Raw genomic sequence first — 22,069 nt, 5'->3', positions numbered from 1 at the left:
CAATATGATGGAAAAAAACTATTTTAACAAACAATTAAAAAATGAACAAGTAAAAGATCTACTATAGCCAAAAGAAGACCATTTACAGACTATAGCCCTGTGAACAAGTATTTGCCTCCTTTCTCATTTCCTATCTTATTCCATATTTGTCACACTTACACCTTTCACATCAATACATTTATAACATTAGACAACAATGTCTAATATTCAACGGCAGTTTTCAAGGGCAAAACGCTATCCAAACATACTTGGTCCTATATGAAAAAGTAATCACACAGAAAACCTGATACCTTGTGTGTCACCTCTGACACCAACAGCTGCAGCAAGCGTTTGGTGCTAGAGGTCACATTTGGACTCTGGACCTCTGTGGAGTGTGCACATGATCTCATTACTGTCTAAAAATCCAAGGAGTGCTGAATCATTGAAAAATACACAGTAACAGGTGTGTAGCATCGCTAACTAGGTAGCAACAAGCCTCTAATTGGATAATCCAAATTGTCACTAGGTGTGAATGTGCAAATGAATGTGAGTGCGAATGGTTGTCTGTCCCTATGTGTTAGCCCTGCGATAGACTGGCGACCTGTCCAGGGTGTACCCTGCCTCTTGCCCTATGACAGCTGGGATAGGCTCCAGTGACCCCCGCGACCCTGAAAAGGATAAGCGGAAGCGAATGGATGGATGGAATTTTTCTTCCTTTATGCTTACAGCCACGCTCTTGACACAATCAGGACAAAATGCCATGGCGACTGTCCCTTGGTGACCTTCTTGGTTACTTCATTGCAGATGTTTTTCTATATTGCATAACTACTTTGGAATGATGCATCAAAAATAAATAAATAAATGAATACATGCCAAAAAAAGAAACATTTGTTTTAATGTGGGGTTTGAAAAAGCCCACCTTTTGAATTATAAGCCGTGAAAAATGACAGACTTTTTCTCATTATTTGGTAAGGATTAAGACGCACAAAGAACCAGTAATTCTTGCCCTTCAGCAGTCACAGAGGTTTAAACCATGCTGGTGAAATTAGTGCCATTATCTGACAGGGAGAGGAGCTGCAATATTTTCTATATGGCTCCAAGAGTGATAAAATGCCTCACAGCGATGTTCATAAATGTCAGTCATGCCCTGGCAGAGAACTCCACTGCTGAATTAATATTATATGTCATGTGTTATTTTGCCGGGTTGTTTCCTCCCGTTGCCATGTAAACACAAAATAGTGTATATATATGAATATTTTCAAAAAATGCTCTGTGAGTTCCACATCATAACAGTTATTTACTGAGCAGCTCAGTTAGAACTTGCCACTCACACACTGAGCAGCACTCACTAACTTTCTATTTCTAAACAATTTGTTCACTTTTTATCTCAGGCATGTCTGAAAAGACATCAAATAACTTTTTCCATCGCTTTAAAGATTTGATTCAGAGAAAGCGCACAGGTGGAGATGTAAGTAACTAAACATACTCATTCTTGACTTCTCTGCTGATCAAATGTAAATGTTTCTGAGAGATGTGTTATATTTTGCTGCTTTGCACAGTGTAATTTTTGTGTAAGTCACTGTAGACAGAGCAACTGTCAGCGCTTCACCACAGAGTCCAGGATCCTGGACTTTCACAAAGCTCAGAGCAGTAAGACAAATGTGTTCTTTCAACAGGCAGACACATTGCATATCGCACAGAGACCCAGAGATTATGCTGTGCAACTCCCACCTTTACCTGAGCAATGCGCAGGCTCTCCACAGAGAGTCCAGAGAAGCTGGAACTGTTTGGATGACCCCTTTTGGAATCAGGAGGACCCTGAAAGAAGTCTGAGTAGCCTCAGCTCTGCAGACACACACACACCAAGTGATCTGAGGGCCATTCCTTTCATTGTTAGTCCTGTTGAGATGACACCGCTCACTCCAGTTCCTCCACCTCCTCGAGCAGCTTGTCCATCGCAATTGCGGTTCAAAGGTGATGCTTTTCTTTAGTGGTTACACCTGCTGTTAATCAGTTAGTTTAGATTTTAAAATTTGACACTGTAGATTATCTATTTTAATGCTAAATTACACATTCTTGCTGTCCATTCATTTTATATGCTTTTTTGAAGAAAAAAAAATCAGGAAGAAAAATGTTTATTGTTGTTTTTGTAAGATGTCAATTTGTAGTTATTTAGTTATTTTTTGTCTAAACAGACACGAAGTTCATTCGTGGAATAAGAGTCTTGACAGCAAAAGACAAATTTGGGCCTATTTTGACTCCAAAACCTCCAACAGTTCCCATACCGCAAAAACGAGGACCTCGGCCTGGGACGCTGCTGCCCCGTGCAAAAGTCGTCCCTATAGACAGTAAGTGGTTTTCCTCAGTAACTGTAGAAGATGCTGAATAATCAAACTTTAAATTAAGAGATTTTTTAAAAAGATTTTAATGAACAATTAATCACTGCATCATGCTTCGAATTAGAAGAAATGACAGTTTCTTTTTACTAACCTCGTTGATTATCAGACAAGAAAGCAGACAGTCAGTGCAGTCAGAATAATCCAAGAGAGAGCAGGGTCAAACTCCCGCCTGTAGCTACACCTGTAGAGAGCCTGTCCCACAGCTTTAGTCTGCTGTCTTCATTAGAACTTTAAAATGAATACTAGATCTACTTCTACTGAATGGAGAAAAGGTTCCTGAGAAGAGATTTAATTTTCAGTATGTAAGAAATTTGAGGCGTTTCTGAAGGTACTGTACCATGTTAGAGCATCTTAACATAGAGTCCTTGAATACTAGGCAGTTGTAGAGGATGAGTTACTCTACTTTAAATGACTCCCACCCCTTATTGGAGGATTTCAGCTTCTTCCTGTGGGACAGAGGTTTGCAGACCCTAAATGCAGGCGAAGCTTGAAGAAACAGCTTTGTCCAAGCTGCTATTTTGTTGTCGTTGTAACAAATGACACATGTTTTTTTTCTATATTTTTTAAAAACTGTATTTATTTATTTACTGTACTTATTTCTCTATTTATGACAGTGCTTTTATCTCCTTTTTGCTGTTTTATATGAATTTATCAGTATAGTGTTGTCTAGTTTTAGAAGCTGTGATTAGGACGTCTATTTAAATTTGTTGATTAAAGATCATAATTAGAGATCATAACCTGCCTTTGATTTAGACATGTCTGATATTTTTGTAAACACAAAATAGTGTATATATATGAATATTTTTCAAAAAATGCTCTGTGAGTTCCACATCATAACAGTTATTTACTGAGCAGCTCAGTTAGAACTTGCCACTCACACACTGAGCAGCACTCACTAACTTTCTATTTCTAAACAATTTGTTCACTTTTTATCTCAGGCATGTCTGAAAAGACATCAGATAACTTTTTCCATCGCTTTGAAGATGTGATTCAGAGAAAGCGCACAGGTGGAGATGTAAGTAACTAAACATACTCATTCTTGACTTCTCTGCTGATCAAATGTAAATGTTTCTGAGAGATGTGTTATATTTTGCTGCTTTGCACAGTGTAATTTTTGTGTAAGTCACTGTAGACAGAGCAACTGTCAGCGCTTCACCACAGAGTCCAGGATCCTGGACTTTCACAAAGCTCAGAGCAGTAAGACAAATGTGTTCTTTCAACAGGCAGACACATTGCATATCGCACAGAGACCCAGAGATTATGCTGTGCAACTCCCACCTTTACCTGAGCAATGCGCAGGCTCTCCAGAGATAGTCCAGGGAAGCTGGAACTGTTTGGATGACCCCTTTTGGAATCAGGAGGACCCTGAAAGAAGTCTGAGTAGCCTCAGCTCTGCAGACACACACACACCAAGTGATCTGAGGGCCATTCCTTTCATTGTTAGTCCTGTTGAGATGACACCGCTCACTCCAGTTCCTCCACCTCCTCGAGCAGCTTGTCCATCGCAATTGCCTGTTTTCTCTGCTAAACATTCAGGAGCAGGTCGGTTCAAAGGTGATGCTTTTCTTTAGTGGTTACACCTGCTGTTAATCAGTTCGTTTAGATTTTAAAATTTGACACTGTAGATTATCTATTTTAATGCTAAATTACACATTCTTGCTGTCCATTCATTTTATATGCTTTTTTGAAGAAAAAAAAAATCAGGAAGAAAAATGTTTATTGTTGTTTTTGTAAGATGTCAATTTGTAGTTATTTAGTTATTTTTTTGTCTAAACAGACACGAAGGTCATTCGTGGAATAAGAGTCTTGACAGCAAAAGACAAATTTGGGCCTATTTTGGAAAAACTGCAGCATTTCCAGGATGGGATTGTAACCTCACCTGGACACACAGTACCAACCAAAACATTTACTGCAGTAAAGCCTTTGACTCCAAAACCTCCAACAGTTCCCATACCGCAAAAACGAGGACCTCGGCCTGGGACGCTGCTGCGCCGTGCAAAAGTCGTCCCTATAGACGGTAAGTGGTTTTCCTCAGTAACTGTAGAAGATGCTGAATAATCAAACTTTAAATTAAGAGATTTTTTAAAAAGATTTTAATGAACAATTAATCACTGCATCATGCTTCGAATTAGAAGAAATGAAAGTTTCTTTTTACTAACCTCGTTGATTATCAGACAAGAAAGCAGACAGTCAGTGCAGTCAGAATAATCCAAGAGAGAGCAGGGTCAAACTCCCGCCTGTAGCTACACCTGTAGAGAGCCTGTCCCACAGCTTTAGTCTGCTGTCTTCAGACGACTGGTAAGAAACGTAGTAAGGAGACATTAAATACTGCACAGAAACAGTGCTGCATAATGTGGCTGTGTTATTTGTGGTGTTCCTGAAGTCGTGTTCAATGTTGTGTTGTGTAAATACAGGATTAAGAAAAGACACGGCTTGCAAACTATTCAGTCTCTGGCAAAGCACCACTCGGACATCCTGAAGACTAAACTACATGAAGTGTGTCTGGTCCTCATTGAGGAGGTATTGCACACTTTATGTTTCTTATATGCGTTTCATGCAGCTAGTTTCCCTTCAAGTGCATACTACAGCCTCAACTGATGATTTTCACTCACATTTTAGGTGAAAAACCAACGCTCAGCAATAGCCTTTGAGGCCATACATGCCATCAATGAGCTCTACATTCAGCTCCAGAGAACAATGGACCCAGAAGTTGAAACAACAGGCCGAGCTCTATTGCTGAAGCTTGCAATGACCAACAACAACTTTCTACATCAGGAGGTCAATCTGGCGCTTGATGCCATGGTGGAAAATTGCAGCCATGGACGGATTCTGAGCGCTCTGTTTAACACAGGACTGACGTAAGAGGAGAGAAGAAGCTGTAGTGATTTTATTAGAAGACATGAAAGAGAGATCATGTTCACTGAGTTGTGTGTCTAATATTGTCCTTGCTCAGCCATCGCTGTGTTGCAGTGAGGAATAGCACGGCTCAACACCTGCACCAGCTGGCTGACAAACTTGGAGCAGCCGTCACCCTGAAAACAGGAACCTTCACTGAAAGATTTCTAATTGCTGCCTCTAGAATGGCAGGGGATGCTGCACCTGAAGCCAGGTGGGTACTTTTAAATGGGTTTGAAGTGCATTAATGTTTTATTTTCTGTGAGTTTACACAATTAATGAAAATTAATGACAACTGTAATCTTCCACAGGTACCATGGGCGAACAATCATTGAGAAACTGACCCTTCACAAGGACTTTATGAATTTGTGGGTGAAGATTGTCCCTGAAAAAGACAGGCGTCCTGTGGAGAAGAGCCTGAAAAAGACAGGCGTCCTGTGGAGCGCCTGAAATTCAAAAGACATCTGTCCAAAAGTAAGAAAACGTCACACTTCAAGACTGACTGATGGCTTGGACCACTGGAACTATCATCTTCATGTTTTTTCTCTTTCCTTTCTTTCCAGACTGCCGGGATTTCTTGGACGCGTGTTTAACCAAAGTCCCGGAGACGCGGCCGACGCTGGAGGAGCTACAGCATCACACTTGGCTGAGATAAGCCTATCACACACACACACAAACACACACAATTCAGACGTTATCATTTATGTGTGATGTATGAATTACCTTTCTTTTTTTCAGGAAATAATTTTTTTTAATTGGCCCACTTTAAATTTCAGTGTTTTGGAATTCCTGTAACCCCCCCCAGCCATCCCAGGAAAGGGGATCTCTCTTTGAATGGGCTTTCCCGAGGTTTCTTCCCGTCAGTCTGGCCCCCCCAGGGGAGTTTTTCCTCGTCTTCATAGAGAGCTTGGGCTGGCTCAGGAGCTCCATCAAAACTGTCTTTATTTAATTACTCTAATGTAATCATATACTTTAAAGTAATCAAATAAAAGACAGTAAAAATCTGAAGACTTGAAGTAAACTTCCATTAAAATAAAACTTGTTTAATTCATCTTTGCTGAGGATACTGTGTTATTACTATTTCAAGGATTATGTCAGAACACCGGATACTGGTACCCATCCCTACCCATCACTAGGGAACAGAACAAACCAGACATCAATTACAACAAAAATGACACTGACCCAGCCAGCATGACTCGTCTGCCTTAAGAAATGTTTAGCAATATTACAAATTGGGTGATATGCCTTAAAGTAGCTTCTCATGTGTTCAGCATTGACCTGTATGCATTTTCCCCTTCTCAACCTCATACCAGTGATACTGAGTGGGGTGAGGGAGGAGTAGCTGTCTCTCATTTTTATAGATCCCATACTGGCCCATCAGGCCATTGATGGCAGAACTAGCTTTTCTGTTCCACTACTGGCCATGACCATTGCCTTTGAACATTGACTTGGCGTGATTTTTTTCTTCCACATCCCAAATGGTCAGCACTCTGGGCGTGGCACACGAGTGGCTGATTTAAAATGAAGCAGGTCTCTCTCTGAGAGTCATTGTGAACATTCAGAATGCTAGATCACTTTCTACATGCTCATTTTATGAAGTATTTGAGAGATTCCTTATCTATACTCTGTTTAGGGATGGGTATCGTTTAGGTTTTATCCGATACCGGTACTTTTGAAACTGTGCGGGTGCTTAAATGGTGCTCTAACCGTTGCTTCCTTCTCTCACCCCAACCGGTCGCAGCAGATGGCCCCGCCCCTCCCTGAGCCTGGTTCTGCTGGAGGTTTCTTCCTGTTAAACAGGAGTTTTTCCTTCCCACTGTTGCCAAAGTGCTGCTCATAGGGGGTCATATGATTGTTGGGTTTTTCTCTGTATCTATGAAGCGCCTTGAGGCGACTTTTGTTGTGATTTGGTGCTATATAAATAAAATTGAATTGAATTGCTTAAAGAATGGAGAACACAAACTTTGTCCAAAAACCTCTTATGTTTTTATTTTTAGCAGTCTCTTTTTTCTGCAAAATGATAACCAAGTTAGCCTTTTCTTTTGATACAACATACCTACTTTGTTTGGAACCGGTGAATAATGGAAAACATGTTTAGCTGTTTGTTTTTTTTGTAAAAAGATAACGGTGTTAGCTTTTTCTGCAGCTACAGGGCATGTATGGTATCACTCTATCAAACAAGAAGACAGTCGCATGTAACTACGACGGTGTTTGCTAGTTCACCTTACATGCATTAATGTAATAACGTGGTTAGCCTACTCAACGTAAATTACACATGAACAACATTAAGCTCCTCACGCAGAGAAGAACGGTTGCTGCTGCATCATCATCCGTCTGCTACACTGGCAGGGCTAGGGGCCAGGACTCTCCTCTTCGGGTTTTTGGGGGATGTTGCTAACTCCAGGTCCAATAACAGGCAACCCACCCGCAGCAGATGTGCTCGGTGTGAAGTCTCGCAGCAAGCTATCAAATACGATGCATTTCTCTGCTTTTAAAAAAACGCTATTGCGTTGCCAGGTCTTTCATTGGATTCGAGGTGTTACTTCCTTTGCACAGTATCACAGTATCACCTTAAAGCACTTGTTGCTGCTGAGTTTGCATATTTTGCTGTGAAGTACAGCCAGACTTTTGACCGCTTTGCCTTGGACATTTAATCTGTAGCTCTGCTCTCAAAGAACATACGTACCTGGACCCGCCTACTATCCTCGGAAACGTAAAATGATTGGCTAGAATCCAAAGTGTATGACATCTCAAGAAAAAAAAAAGCCACCCGTATCCGGTATACCCGCACCCAATGTTCCCTCTAATTTTTCATGTGTCTGAGCGAACACAGAAACTCCCTGAGCGATCCCTTGGACCACTGTGAGCAACAGCAGACGTGTGCACTGTGGTGACGCCAGCATTGAATCCATGCAAGTTACATGGTTTATTAAAATAATAAAATTACAGCATTTACATTTATGTTAGACTACTTTTAATTAACTATTTTAGCCCACTTACAATGAAAATTTAAAAAAACAAAACAAAAAAATCTTGTTCATGACCTGTGTAGCATGTTAACACTATTGGAAGTAAAAATAACTTGAACTCCAATTTTGAAAACACAAGTTTCTTTTGTTTTTTTTTCATAAAGCTCTGACTTGTATTATGAGTCTGTGGTCTGGGAGAGAGTCTGTAACTCTGTCTGCAAAATACAGTAAATAATGACCAATGTTGGGTAATTAATTATATAGTTACTTCTTCAAAAAAGTAACTGAGTTATGCAAACAACAAAGTTTTTTGCAGCTGTTTACCTAAAAATGCAGCCAAGGCGTTTTTTTAAATAAACATTTTAAATTATTTAGAGAACAATCATCAAATTGCATCAAATCTGATGCCACACAAATTATTTGTGCCACTCCAAAAATAATTTCTGTCAACTATGAGATGAAGGAGAACAACAGCCTGATACCTGCAGGCCTGACAGCAGCAGATGTGTCACTGCTGTAACACCTGTAACACTCAGCAGTCGCCTCATTGTTCTGACACACACTAAACGTCGCCACGCCGCTTTGCTCGCTAAAACACCGGTGTCGGCACATAAGGACGCTGTCAGAGCCTGTCAACGACATTGATTAGCTGCGTATATACGAATGTGAATCGCATTACTGGCTGGATCCCATACGGGAGCAGCCAGTCACTGACTAACACTGCAAAACAGACTTGTTAAAGTATTGATTTTAATTTCAATTCAGGTTAGATTTTTTTTTTTGTGCGCAACGCAGATTTTCTGTGCGCAGAGACCGTGCCAGCAGTGCGCAATTGTGCACACACACAGCTTCGAGGGAACATTGCCGGTACCCATTCCTAACTCTGTTCCACATGTGTTATGTTTCCTTCAGGATTAGCTAAATAAGAGAGGATTATTTTCCATTTATTAAACTGCATTTAGCTACTCTTTCGTATCACATTTACTTTGGGAATGCACCAATTGGTCCACATCCTGTTTATGCAGGGCCCACTTTTAAACGGTAAATTGCTGAAAATGTAGCCATATATAGCGCTTTTCTGTGTCTTGCACTCCTTTGCATAGATTGAAGCATCTGTGTGTTCCTGTTTTGTTGAGTGTATCTGTCTGTGTGGCTGTTGAAGGCTACTGAGAGTGTGACCTTCACAGTTCACCAGAGGACCATCTATTACATTTGTTAGGTTATGCGTTTTTGATATTATTGCATCCTCACTGGCACACTCAGTCCTTAGTGTGGGCTTACCCTGCTCCATACCTTGTTAAGGATAAAGAACTTACAACCTGGAAGTAGATTATATCTCCCATAGTGAGATACAGAGAATGGTTGCTTACCAGGGTAACTCTGGTTTTCTGAAACCCAGGTGATGTTTGGTTTTCACCTCCAAACAATCGCAGTCAGAGATCAGGTGAAAGAGGAAAGAGCAGAGAGCGTCAAAATAAAAGGGAAATTATGGGAGCAAACACCAGAGTTTAACAATTGTTCATCACTAAATACAGTACAGATATTTTAATAAGGAGAGGTTATTTGAAAGAATGAAATTGATTTACTGATGAACAGAATTTAAACAGGTGATTTGCCGTTAGACTCAGATGGCCTATCTCAGCGGAACAGAACCCCGTCTGTGAAAAGGATTAGAGCAGGAGCCCCGAGAGCCTGGAAGCTGGTGGTGGAATGGTTGAATGGAGCATGAGTGATGAGATGAGGCGTGTACAAGGAAGAATAACCGAGGACACAGCATGAATGCTGATTGGCCTGGAGAAGGTGATTGGACTAGACCACTTCAGGAACGCCTTTAGCCACACCTCACCAGGTGTAGACAATCGGCAGTTAAACCTAGGCAACACCTGAAGACAACTGCATTTCCACTGTAAGGAGTGTAAGGGTTGCAATGGGCTGTAACAAAGGACAAGCACAGATGAGTCCACTATCATAGACTGGAACATCATTCATAACTTTTTATGTTATAAAGGGGGTGGCAGTAGAGCTTCTGTGATTGGTCACATCAGAGAGTGCTTGGTTATCAGAGAGTTACCATAGTAACCAAAGGTTTTAAAGATTGCAATATAGCTATTGTTGTCCAGAGGGGCCGATGGTGCGATATGGCAGCCTCGCTTCTGTCAGTCTGCCCCAGGGCAGCTGTGGCTACAACTGTAGCTGCCTCCACCAGTGTGTGAATGTGAGAGTGAATGAATAGTGGCATTGTAAAGCGCTTTGGGTGCCTTGGAAAGCGCTATATAAATCCAATCCATTATTATTATTATTATTATTATCAAATCAACAAAATATTAAAGAATCATTAAATATGTGGAATAGTTCATTCTTTCCTTTTTTCATCAGTGGTTTACACACTGGCTTGCAGGCAAAATGTCACTGGTTCGATTGCAACCGGAGATACAAATCAGGGTTGTGCCTGGAAGGGCATCTGGTATAAAACTCTGCCGTATCAAAAGATGCTGAGCTATCAGGTGTGGTGACCCCTTGTGACAAGGGAGCAACTGAAAGTGAAACACTGTTTTGCTTTGTCTTTGTGTAAAGTGTCCTTGAGTGTTTTGAAAGGCGCTTAATAAAATGTATTATTATTATTATTATTATTAATGTTTTGTATAGAATCATAACAAAATGTGAAAAGTTCAAAAGACTATGCGGCTGTTTAGCTGTGCCTGTCCGTCTGCCATCAGCTGAGAGAGATGCCGGTCAACTCTCTGGAGAAGCCGTGGACGGTAGACCCCTCTGAGGTGGCAGAGCGGCGGGATCTTAGGGACAGTCGCCTGGTGTTCAGCATCGATCCACGCGGCTGTGAAGATGTAGACGACACGCTGTCTGTACACAAGCTCCCCAACAGAAGGCTGGAGCTGGGAGTTCACATTGCTGATGTCACTCACTTTGTCAAAGAGGGTTCGCTCACAGACTTGGAGGCACGTTCAAGGTGAGGAACTGGTTGGAGTGGTTGGGTAGAGTAGGTGGGATATAAAAGGATAAAAGAAAATTACAGCATCTTGCATAAGTGTTCAGAGGAACTTTCAGAAGTACAAAGAGGCAAGAAAGTTGTTGCCTGAATTAATGTTGCATCAGCAGCATGCCTTGTAGCGCAATTATAAATAACACAGAGGGCCACCTTAAATAAGGCTCGTGTCTGATGTGAAGCATTAAGCCTTAAATGTCTATCATTTAATCACATGTAGAAGGACTTCACAGGGTCCATGATGGCTTTGAAAGTATCACTGGCACCAGGAATTGAACCAATGGTCAGCACATTGTTGGTTCAATCCCTGATGCCTTCGGGCTTCATGTTAAAGTCACCTTGCACAAAATACTTAACCCCCAAATTTCCCTGGATGCATCCGTTAGTGTGAGTGTGCATGTGAGAGAAAATGCTTAAAGGTATAGACTAACGCGCTGTATGAATATGTGTGCGAATGGACGAATGCTGGTCGTGCTAAAAGGTGGTTGGGGTTCTCACAGTAGAGAACTGCTACACACAGAACACAGTGGTCCATGTTGTTACGAAGAACTTGTGCTCATTTTGAGTACGATGCCATTAACAGGACAGGGGAATGTTTCCGCTGTGGGAAAGCCTGAGTGATTTTCACTGTGGCCTTCATAAACATATATTACTACGGGACATGGCAGCCATACTTGTACACAACATTCAACCAGAAGGTCATGCAGCAAAAAAAGGAAAAATGAGTCCGCTTCCAACTAAATTAGTTTTATTCTACTGAGTGGTAGAAGTAAAGAACAGTGTGTCACACATCATTTGTTTTCAGATCCCCTTTGTACAGTTACGGGTGTCAGGAAAACACCGGAGGTCACATGATGGCATGTGACCTTGAGTACCTGATGTTAATGGTTTGTCTATAATTGGCTTTCAGTGCATCTTATTAATAAAGAGGATGATGATACAAGACAGTTGAACCACAGTAATAGAACAAGAAGATATTCATCTGTGTTTATGTCCAGATATATGCACATGTTCTGATTTATTTATTTATTTTGTGCTGTATTGTACAAATGAATAAAACTGAGTTTAAAATATCTGCAGTAAATGAAGTGAAGGTCGGGGCTGCAAAAGTAATGCTTGCACTTGATCTCCACAAATTTTCCTTCCTGGGAACATGCAGCGATGACACCATGTGACAGGGAAGCAGCCCAAAAAAATTTGTGTCACAGCTGAACGGCCGACAAATCTGCAGCAAATGCATTCTGCTGTCATCTCGGTGTAATCTCGCTATAATCCAAAATCTCTACGGAATTCTTTCAGCACCTTGTTGAGTCTTGGAAGTGAAGAAAGGAGTGTTCAGAAGGCAGAAGTGTCTAACCCAGTGCTAATAAAATGTATCTGATAAAGTGTAGTCTGCAGATAAATTAGTAAGAAGGTCCATGAAGTGCATGTCGTTTTTTAAAGGCAGCAGCAGCAGCAGCAGCAGCATGTACAGAAGATGATTGAGAGCCGAATGAGGAGAGAAACTCCGTGTAGACTGTTAACAACGTGCACTTATAAAATAATACTGAAATCTTACTATATATTTTTTATGTTGTGATTTTTAATGTAGTTTTGGTCCTCTGCTTTCTCTCTGACTTACTCTAAAATTCCATTTTACATTTCATAGCTGTCCACAAAGCAGCGTGCAGATCACCCACCTGTCCAGCTCGCCTCCACACTTTAAAGAAGTAAATTAAAATCTCATGATTGTGGTTTGAAGCCTTAAATTCTATTTCAGAAAATGGGGAATATTTATTAAATCATAAGAAAAACATTTTGCTTATTTATTTCATCCTTCCTGACTTATTAATAAACAGAAGGATGAAAATGACAAAGGTGGAACAAACTCTGAATATTTAGTACTTATTTTCAAATTATGTCTCACTTTTGATTAGAAAGAAGATGATAAAGCTGCTGCTTTGATCTCATTGCCTTTTTATATTTATTATGTCACTTCTTAAGGGCTACAACCTACTACCTGGCAGACCGCAGGTACGACATGCTGCCTGCTATTCTCAGCGCAGACCTTTGCTCACTGCTGGGAGGTGCTGACAGGTTAGTAGACTTCCCATCACACGTTTCATTTTCATATGCTTAAAATGCATGCTAGTTGTGTAACTGACACTTTCAAATTCAGGTATGCAATGAGCGTGCTTTGGGAGCTTGACGCAGAATCCCTTGAAGTCCAAGAGGTCTGGTATGGTCGTACACTCATCCGCTCCTCCTATCAGCTCCACTACGAGCTGGCTCAGGCGCTCCTCAACGGAGAACAGGTTGAGGTAGCGGAACTGGCCAACCTGGGTCCTCAGGAAAAGGGTTCTAAGCTAGCTCAACTCACTGAGGCACTTGAGATGCTCACACATGTAGCCAGACATCTTCGGGCAAAGAGGGACAGAGGAGGAGCGCTGGAGCTGGAAGGAGTGGAGGTATGATTGGTTTCTTGTATCTTCATAGAGTATTTTGTGTGTTTTGGTAATGTGTGTACTTAACAGTAAGACTATATAAATAAAGACTGCAAACATTTAAGGTTCATGTTCTTAATTGAAAGCGTAAGCATGTTATAGCTGAGTGTCTAACCCTAACACATCGTCACTACTGACGTCTAACATACGACACAAAATGATTCAATGAATCTGAAGTGAATCAAACAAAGTAAACCGTGCACATAGCTTCAGTGGAGAGAAATCCATTCTGCACATTAAAAACTGGAACCACTATCTTTCTCGCACATTTCAGCTGCAGAAGATTCTCCCTTCTAAGCTTCTGTCTAAGTGAAAGTTTGACTTAACCTCTGTGTTTGGTCATTTTGTCAGATGACATCATGGTTAGAAAATTCAGTATCAGTCACCCCGAAACACTTCATACAGCCGAGGGGAGGAAATCAGGTCAAAAGACACCTGTGGAAAAGGGCCAGGGATTAATGATAACTAATGATTAAATGGAGATTGGTCTATAAACATGTAGTCAGTGATAATGATGACAAAGAGGTGATGATGATGTTCGGCGTCATCATGAGAATCCCCCAGCTGCCACGGTCTATTGCAGCATAACTAAGGGAGGATTCAGGGTCACCTGGTCCAGCCCTAACTATATGCTTTAGCAAAAAGGAAAGTTTGAAGCCTAATCTTAAAAGTAGAGATAGTGTCTGTCTCCTGAATCCAAACTGGAAGCTGGTTCCACAGAAGAGGGGCCTGAAAACTGAAGGCTCTGCCTCCCATTCTACTTTTAAATACTCTAGGAACAACAAGTAGGCCTGCAGAGCGAGAGCGAAGTGCTCTAATAGGGTGATATGGTACTACAAGGTCATTAAGATAAGATGGGGCCTGATTATTTAAGACCTTGTATGTGAGGAGCAGGATTTTGAATTCTGGATTTAACAGGAAGCCAATGAAGGGAATCTGCTCTCTCTTTCTAGTCCCTGTCAGGACTCTTGCTGCAGCATTTTGGATCAGCTGAAGGCTTTTCAGCGAGTTTTTTGGACATCCTGATAATAATGAATTACAGTCGTCCAGCCTGGAAGTAATAAATGCATGAACTAGTTTTTCAGCGTCACTCTGAGACAGGATATTTCTAACTTTAGAGATGTTGCACAAATGGAAGAACGCAGTCTTACATATTTGTTTAATATGTGCATTGAAGGACATGTCCTGGTCAAACATGACTCCAAGGTTCCTCACAGCGTTACTGGAGGCCAAGGTAATGCCATCCAGAGTAAGAATCTGCTTAGATACCATATTTCTAACATGTTCAGGACTCAGTACAATAACTGAATGAATTTAGACGCAGGAGTCTTCCAGGTCTTTATGTTTAGTTTGGTTTTTTGCTGTGTTATTTACAGAATTACAGATGGATACCATATATTTCTTTTCATCGATAATAAATTATAGTACGGTCTAATAGAGACGTTATTTTTAAAATCAGGCGTCTAAGCAGAACACGTTCCTCAGCAGAAAACATTTTATCAGAAAGTCATTTCAGTGAGAATATTGGAATAAAGAAACCAAGCACTCCACTGTGAAACCACTGACAGTTTTCACATTAGATCACAGCCATTTATCTACAGCGGCTGGTCGGCCATCTGTTAAAACCTCATATGGACAATTCCTGTTGTTCTATAAGATGCTCTCTAATAGGATGTCTTGGATTTATTTATTATTCAGTTATTGCATTCCTGTTATGGCTGTACGCACACAGAATATTGATATGAAGTAAAAATGATTCTCTCGGGTTGCTTCTGGGATAGTGGAAAAACCAATATATTTCTAAAAGTGTGTTTAATGATTGAGCTGCCACCCAAAAATCAAGTTCTTATCTTGACAAAGCTGGATTATTGACCGCTGGTGAAACATCAGTTGTCCTGAAGGATAAGGACAACAGATGTTTCATCTTGATCTATTATATAAAACGGCCAAAACTGTGTTCAAATCCAAACTTTCTGGCTTCTTTTGGTTCCTGCTGAAGTGCTTTGGGTCCCCTCAGTTCATCCTTAGTCTGAGAAAAGTTTTGTTCTCTCTTTAAGGCACATTTCCTTTGAGCTAACTTAAACTCTGATTGGCTGTCCACTATAAACAAAAAGCATGAACAGCAGATCGGTGGAGTTTCTGTGCCCATGAGCAGAGCTGTGTGCCTGTTAGGGATATGTGTTCTTACTGGTATGATAGAGAGCTGAACGTAGGAAAGACAGTAGACTGTTTTCAGGTTGAGATTCATTCACATTTGGTTCTCCGTGCAGCATTTGTTCCGGTGGAATGGTGCATATTCAACTGAGTTAAAGTAAACTGTAGTAAAATGTGGCCCACTGATGCATTTTCATATTCTTTTTCATTGAAGTCACGTTAGAAGCATTTTCCCTTTTCAGGTGGGTGCCCAGCTGGATGAGGAGAGGAACATTACGGCCCTGGTCCCTCGTCAGCCCCTGGAGGTCCATGAGACCGTGGCAGAGTGCATGATTTACGCCAACCACTGGGTGGCCCGCAAGATCCAGGAAGCTTTCCCCAACCAGGCCCTTCTAAGGTGTCACCCACCACCACAACAGGAGCTATTCAACCAGCTGGTGGACACTGCAAAGGCCAAAGGTTTCACCATTGACACCAGGTAATGTTTTTGACTGTTCAGTATAGAAACTGAGGAAATGCATATTGTAGTCCAACGCACATCATGTTCAGACACACAAGTGTGTGAACCTGAAATGTTTGATAACACGGGGACACACTCAGGTGTCACATGAGCAGTCAGACAAGAAGAAGACATGTTCCTTCAGCTCAGGTTGAGGTTGAAGCCAAATATGCTTCCAAACCAAAGACTAGAACATATGATGAAGCATATCTTGCCTTTGGCTTCAGCTTCACAACAGCTGTCGTGGCAAGGTCGGTCTCCCCGACAGAATTAGTTTCCCCTGCGTCGGGAGCACACGCTGGGCTGTCCAAATCACGGACAAACAGGATCCCACATTCTTGATTTTCAGTTCACAAACACTTCTTATAACGACTAACTACTCCTGAAACTTTGGAGGTTTTAGCTCTTTACACAGTAAAGTTACAGGATAAATATAATTATCAGGCAAAATGTCCTTCGTTTGTTAAAATAATCCCGTCTGATACCACGAGAGGACAATAAATATTTCATTTTCTGTTGTAACCCTTAAACTGAATGGTAATGTAACGACACTCAGGTTTCACTTTTTTACAAAACTAAAACATCACTACTTCCACGTCTGACTGTTTGTAATGGAGGCGGCGTAACCTGGATCCACACTCCGTGCCCAGCGAACGCTCGCCACGCAGGGGGAACACATGCTGTCGGCGATGCCGACCTCGGCACAACGCTGATCCTGCCGCAGTTTGTTCCCCGGTTCAAATCCCGGACAAACAGGATCCCACAGCTGTTTATGCTTTTAAACCCGTTTTGCACAGAGAGCAGTGTTGAATATTCTCACACGGGAACAAAACAAACAACTCAAATAATTAAAGATGGTTTGTTTTTCTGTTTTTTAAAAGAGGCAGTGATTTATTTAATTACAACCTGTAATCTATTACAGTTAACTTTTATTTGTTTAACTGTTTACAAAAGGTCTGAGGATCTGAGGCGTGGAATGAACTGCAATGGAGTTTGAAAACAAAATATGAATGTGCGGTTGGAGGATTGTGGGGGGGGGGGGGGGTTAAACCAACAGCAGAACCGGTCCCAGGACAAGAGACATGGTGATGCAAGTAGCTTTGTGTCACTGACTGCTGAGATGAGAGGCCTCACTCATCCCTGGTTTCTGGCTCTGTTCCTTCAGGTCCAACAAGGCTTTAGCTGCCTCACTGGACCGAGCTGTGGACCCACAGGACCCCTTGGTGAACAGGTTGTTCAGAATGATGGCCACCACTGCTATGTCACAGGCTCTGTACTTCTCCACTGGTGCTCATCCTCAAGACCAATACTACCATTATGGTACGATACCGCTGCACAGCTTTTATTGGCTGCACTAGAGTTTCAGTGTGACTGTGGGTCAGTCCATCCATCACACGTCTGCACACACTTGTCCAACGTCTGTTGTTTGTGAAGAATTATTCGACTGAGAACTAGAAAGAAGGCTAACGTGCTGATATTTGCTTCGTTGTCGTAGGTCTGGCTCTGGATCGCTACACACACTTTACCTCACCCATCCGTCGGTACGCAGACATTGTCGTGCACCGCCTTCTTACCGCAGCCCTGCACATGCAGAGGGGCGTTGTATCTGGTAAAGCACCAGCCAGTAACAAAGAAGTGGAGGAAATGGCTCACCATGTCAACAGCAAGAACAGGGTCAGGGGTGTTTTATTGTTTGTGTTTTTCAATGATTCACCTCTTACTCTATTAACAGAAGCTGTGCTGACGTCTGTGTTTCATTTGCAGGCAGCACAGGCAGCCCAAATGCGATCCACAGCACTGTTTCAGTGTCTGTTTTTCAGAGAACGAGACCCTCAGACAGACCCGTGCTGTGTGGCTGACGCTGTTGTCTACTCCATTCGAGACAACGGTGTCTTGGTGTTTATCCCAGAGTAAGAACCTTCAGTCCTGTGTTTTGTTCTGCAGTCTTCTTCTTTTCCTTTGTTTAATGGAGCTGTACAGCAGCTCACAGACGGCCAACCACTCGTGTATTTTTAATAGACGAATTCAAAGTTTATGACAATGAATGAATTTGTTGGAAGATGTAATTGCACGCTAATCAATGTATATTTAACAGTATACACGCTAGTTTTATTTTCTCTTAAAAAACCTCAAAATGAGTTTTAAATTGTATAAATTTACTAAACTAATTCCTTAAACATTTATTGTGAGCAGGGAAAATCGGCTAAAACCCCGAATCTTTTCTCTACCAGGCTTTAAATAAGTTAATTGCATTGCTGAAGTTGAGTCTGTGGGGAGGGACGGTGCTTTGGAGCCAGCCTTGTGTTTGTGGCACTTCTACGTTAGCTTAGCTAACCTCTGGAGGTTGCTGCTTGTTTATTGCAAGGAAAGTGTAATTTAATAACATCAGTGTTCTCCATGCTTGTGGTGTTACAGGGATATGCAATATTAACAGTTTATTAAAATGTAACCTGTGGTCATTTTGAGAAGGCTGTAGAATCCATGTAATGATTAAAATCACAGGGCGCAAAGCAGGTTGAGTAATATCACTGAGTAAGTAAGGCTGCCTCTGACCACAGCCATGTTGTTCACAGGTATGGTGTGAGGGGGCCTGTGTATCTGAAGAACAAAGAGGGCCTGGTGGTGGTAGCGGGACAGGACGGCAGCTGTGATTGGCAGGGTGGCACTGTGCGAAAATACCCGGACCGCATTACCACCACCTCCAGCTGTGGCACCTCCACCTTCAAACTGTTTGACCACATCACCGTAAGTCACAGAAAACGCTAATCAATCATTTTAGAAGGTTTCCAGCAATGCAGCGCCTAAAGGCGACGATTCCAAATATATATGCATGAGTGTATATGAATCACAGGTTCATACGACTACTGGATCTTTTGTGGTCCAACATTAAGAGACGTTTTATGATCTTGTTGTGATAAAGTGTTGTGTGGTTGCTGCTTTGTTAGCTAATCTCAAGGTAACAAAACGTCAGTAAGATGAATGAGACGAAAATGATTCCTGAAAATAAATCATTTAAAGTTATTCAGTTTATTGTTTTTAAATATTATATGAAAACAAAAACATAAGTGTGGGGGGGGGGAGGCTCTCCTCCAAGACAAGAAATGTAATGCTTCCAGTTTGTGGCGTTTCTACACAAACCTTTTTGTAAAGGGAGATAAAAAATGACAGTGGGCGGTAATTGTTTTCACATAAACGCCTTTAAACGCTGCACGGTCGCACTCTCTCTCTCGCACTCGATAAATGATCCATTGTTGCTCTGCACACGTTTGTTACCACAAACGTCGCATGCACTTATGTCATTGTCATGAGACACTCTTGCAAACAAACTCACGGTTTAGTAACACAGTAGAGCAGCGTGTTTACGGGACAGTAACAGTAATCTAATTACCTTTTTTGCAACAGTAATCCCTTACTTTACTCGTTACTTGAAAAAAGTAATCTAATTATGCGTTGCTGCCCATCACTGGCGTCAAGTTATATTAAGTTCAGGCATGTTACACACGATGATTGTGAGGAATAAGTGCATGTGATTTAAGCAAAAAGAGCAGGAAACATTACCCTAAGGTTAGCTAACAAAAAGAAACTGAAGTAACGGTGTGTTATTCTCACATCTTTGGCTTTAAGACATGAAAAAGTGACAGAGTACTGCTGCTTCCACTGTTATCAACATCTTTTCTTTCTTTCATGGACTTATCCTGGGGTCATAAATGTCAAAGGGCAAAGGCAATGCTAACAACATAGCTTACTGATGGATGATGATGGATGACACATGTGGCCAAAACAAGATAGAAAGAAACATTAGCCCAAACACAAGTTGTCCACCACAGCATTGACTGCTGTCAAGCTATGATCATATCAAACAAAGAGATGATGATGATATTCAACAAACAAATCAACAAAACAACAACCTCACTGTGACACTTGACCGAGGTCACAGTGTTAATGAATGTTTTTCTCCCCCTCTGCTCCAGTCTCCACGTCGTGTGAATGTTAGAAAGCACAGTAAAGAAAGTTCGTGTACGGATGGATGAACGTTTGTTACATTGGATACGTGTGTGTAACATACGTATCCAATTTATCCTATTTATGAACAAAATTGTGGCACAGTCGGAAACTTCTCCACTCTACACCACTGTCTACTTAGCTGTGACGCTGCGCACAGTGCTGAGAGGACTGCTGTTATATATTACGTCACAAACCTTAAGTGGGCCTGTCTTTGCATAGCATTCCATTAGACTATTTTCAGTAGGTGCCATTACTGTGTAGTGATCGAACTGAGGAATACTGTGACTTACGTTCTCTGCTCTCTTCAGGTTCGTATTTCTGTCCACTCTTCAACTTGCCACGCTGACCGTCTAAACCTCGAGGTCATCAGCAACAAGCCTCACCACAGTGCCAAGTCCCAGCAGCCCAGCCCTCAGGGCCGCAGTCAGCTGGTCAAAGAGGTGGTGCGTCAGAATGAAGAGGCGCTGGCTCAGGAGAAGACAGCCCGGCGCCCCAAACTCTCCAAAGAGGAAAGAGAGTTTCGTCAGAGCAAAACTCCCAGTCTGTACTCTATTCTGGAAGAAATCAGAGAGTTGGCTCTGATGGATCTGGAAAGGGCTTCACGCCTCCCGGCAACAACAGCATAGAAACGCTGTAGCCCAGCTTTACCTCCAAGCAGACACTTGTGAGAACTGCACGCTGTGCGCTAACAGAACGGTGATCATTGAAGATCACTCGTGCTGAGTCATCCAGGTCATTCTTGTAGCTCCAGATTGTGTGTGGACAAACCACACGAGTGTGTGAAGTCACAGGAAAGCAAACACAATATTAAGTAAAAACATGTCCCGCCATCTTTTTAGAAACCAGAGTCAAACCGAATCAGTGGATACGTTTTGTAAAAGTTAGTTTTTAAAATCACATCAAGTTAAACTTAGTTGTAAGGAGGATAGGGAACGTGTTAATGCCAGTGAAGTGTCAGCAGTTACTTTGACAAGACCTAGTACTCACTGCAAATGTGGTTCAATCCTGCAGGAAACTAGTCAACTGCAGCAGGTTAAAGAAGTCTGGTAACAAAAGGCTTTTCTCTCAGCACCAGTGATCTCAATATCTCACTGGTGGGATCAATGTCTTGTGTAAATTAAATGTCTTGTGTTATAGAACCATTTTTGGTGAGTTCACACATATTGTACTACCTGTGACCACTTCATACAAAACCCAGCACGAGTATTGTTCTGGAGATGATAAAACGTCCACTCGTCCATTTTCTTCTGCACGTCCTGGAATCTGTCCCAGCTGTCATAGGGTGAGAGGCAGGATACGCCCTGGACAGGTCACCGGACTGATAAAACTTCATGTCACTCATTAGCAGACTTTAAAATAAACCCGTAGAGTAATGAACACACCTGAGGTTGGTTGTGTTGGAAGTGATGTATAAAACTAGGATGTATTTATCTTATAGTTTGTATATCAAGAGCCTGTATAGAAGACACCAACACCAAGGACATTTTTATTGTTTGAACTGGTAAATAATCAGAAGCGTTTTTTGGTTTGTGGATTTTAAGATTGTTTTCTAGAACTACCAACAGAAATATGAACTGTACATAACTATTTCAATATGTGTGCAGTGGCCTGTAATTAAAAATGGTGTTTTCATTAGCGCAGATGGAGCCACTTCATCGTGTTGCGTTTCATGTCCCTGCAGTAGC

General features: G+C 41.6%; 2 protein-coding genes across 2 annotated transcripts; both read left to right on the top strand.

Moving 5' to 3' along the window:
* Positions 1–1,372: 1,372 nt before the first annotated feature.
* LOC146661700 (uncharacterized) lies at positions 1,373–10,799 on the top strand. Its single transcript, XM_085418202.1, has 11 exons — positions 1,373–1,447; positions 1,656–1,953; positions 2,175–2,327; positions 3,317–3,393; positions 3,602–3,932; positions 4,156–4,395; positions 4,553–4,676; positions 4,793–4,898; positions 4,998–5,236; positions 5,332–5,487; positions 5,585–10,799. Exons 1-11 carry the CDS (start codon positions 1,373–1,375, stop codon positions 5,721–5,723), a joined length of 1,938 nt encoding a protein of 645 aa, XP_085274328.1. The 3' UTR covers positions 5,724–10,799.
* Positions 10,800–10,938: 139 nt separating this feature from the next.
* On the top strand, positions 10,939–22,030 carry LOC146661699 (DIS3-like exonuclease 1). The gene is made up of 9 exons (XM_085418200.1): positions 10,939–11,207; positions 13,227–13,319; positions 13,402–13,690; positions 16,123–16,358; positions 17,545–17,699; positions 17,875–18,053; positions 18,144–18,289; positions 18,953–19,124; positions 20,693–22,030. Exons 1-9 carry the CDS (start codon positions 10,969–10,971, stop codon positions 21,008–21,010), a joined length of 1,827 nt encoding a protein of 608 aa, XP_085274326.1. The 5' UTR covers positions 10,939–10,968; the 3' UTR covers positions 21,011–22,030.
* The last annotated feature ends 39 nt before the right edge of the window (positions 22,031–22,069 follow it).

The sequence above is a fragment of the Rhamphochromis longiceps genome, linkage group LG9 (genome assembly GCF_057381845.1).
Source record: "Rhamphochromis longiceps isolate RC_006_pf linkage group LG9, R_longiceps_female_GT1.1, whole genome shotgun sequence".
Lineage (NCBI taxonomy): Eukaryota > Metazoa > Chordata > Actinopteri > Cichliformes > Cichlidae > Rhamphochromis > Rhamphochromis longiceps.
Note: the sequence above shows the minus strand (reverse complement) of the source record. Positions and strands in the feature narration are given on the sequence as shown.

Excerpts from the sequence above, each read along its gene's own strand:
- LOC146661700 (XM_085418202.1), top strand. The coding sequence starts at position 1,373 with ATGTCTGAAAAGACATCAAATAACTTTTTCCATCGCTTTAAAGATTTG. Across the intron at positions 3,394-3,601 it reads GAAAGCGCACAGGTGGAGAT|GCAGACACATTGCATATCGC; the intron begins GTAAGTAACTAA and ends TTCTTTCAACAG. Across the intron at positions 3,933-4,155 it reads AGGAGCAGGTCGGTTCAAAG|ACACGAAGGTCATTCGTGGA; the intron begins GTGATGCTTTTC and ends TTGTCTAAACAG.
- LOC146661699 (XM_085418200.1), top strand. The coding sequence starts at position 10,969 with ATGCCGGTCAACTCTCTGGAGAAGCCGTGGACGGTAGACCCCTCTGAG. Across the intron at positions 13,691-16,122 it reads TGGAGCTGGAAGGAGTGGAG|GTGGGTGCCCAGCTGGATGA; the intron begins GTATGATTGGTT and ends TTCCCTTTTCAG. Across the intron at positions 18,054-18,143 it reads ATGTCAACAGCAAGAACAGG|GCAGCACAGGCAGCCCAAAT; the intron begins GTCAGGGGTGTT and ends TTTCATTTGCAG.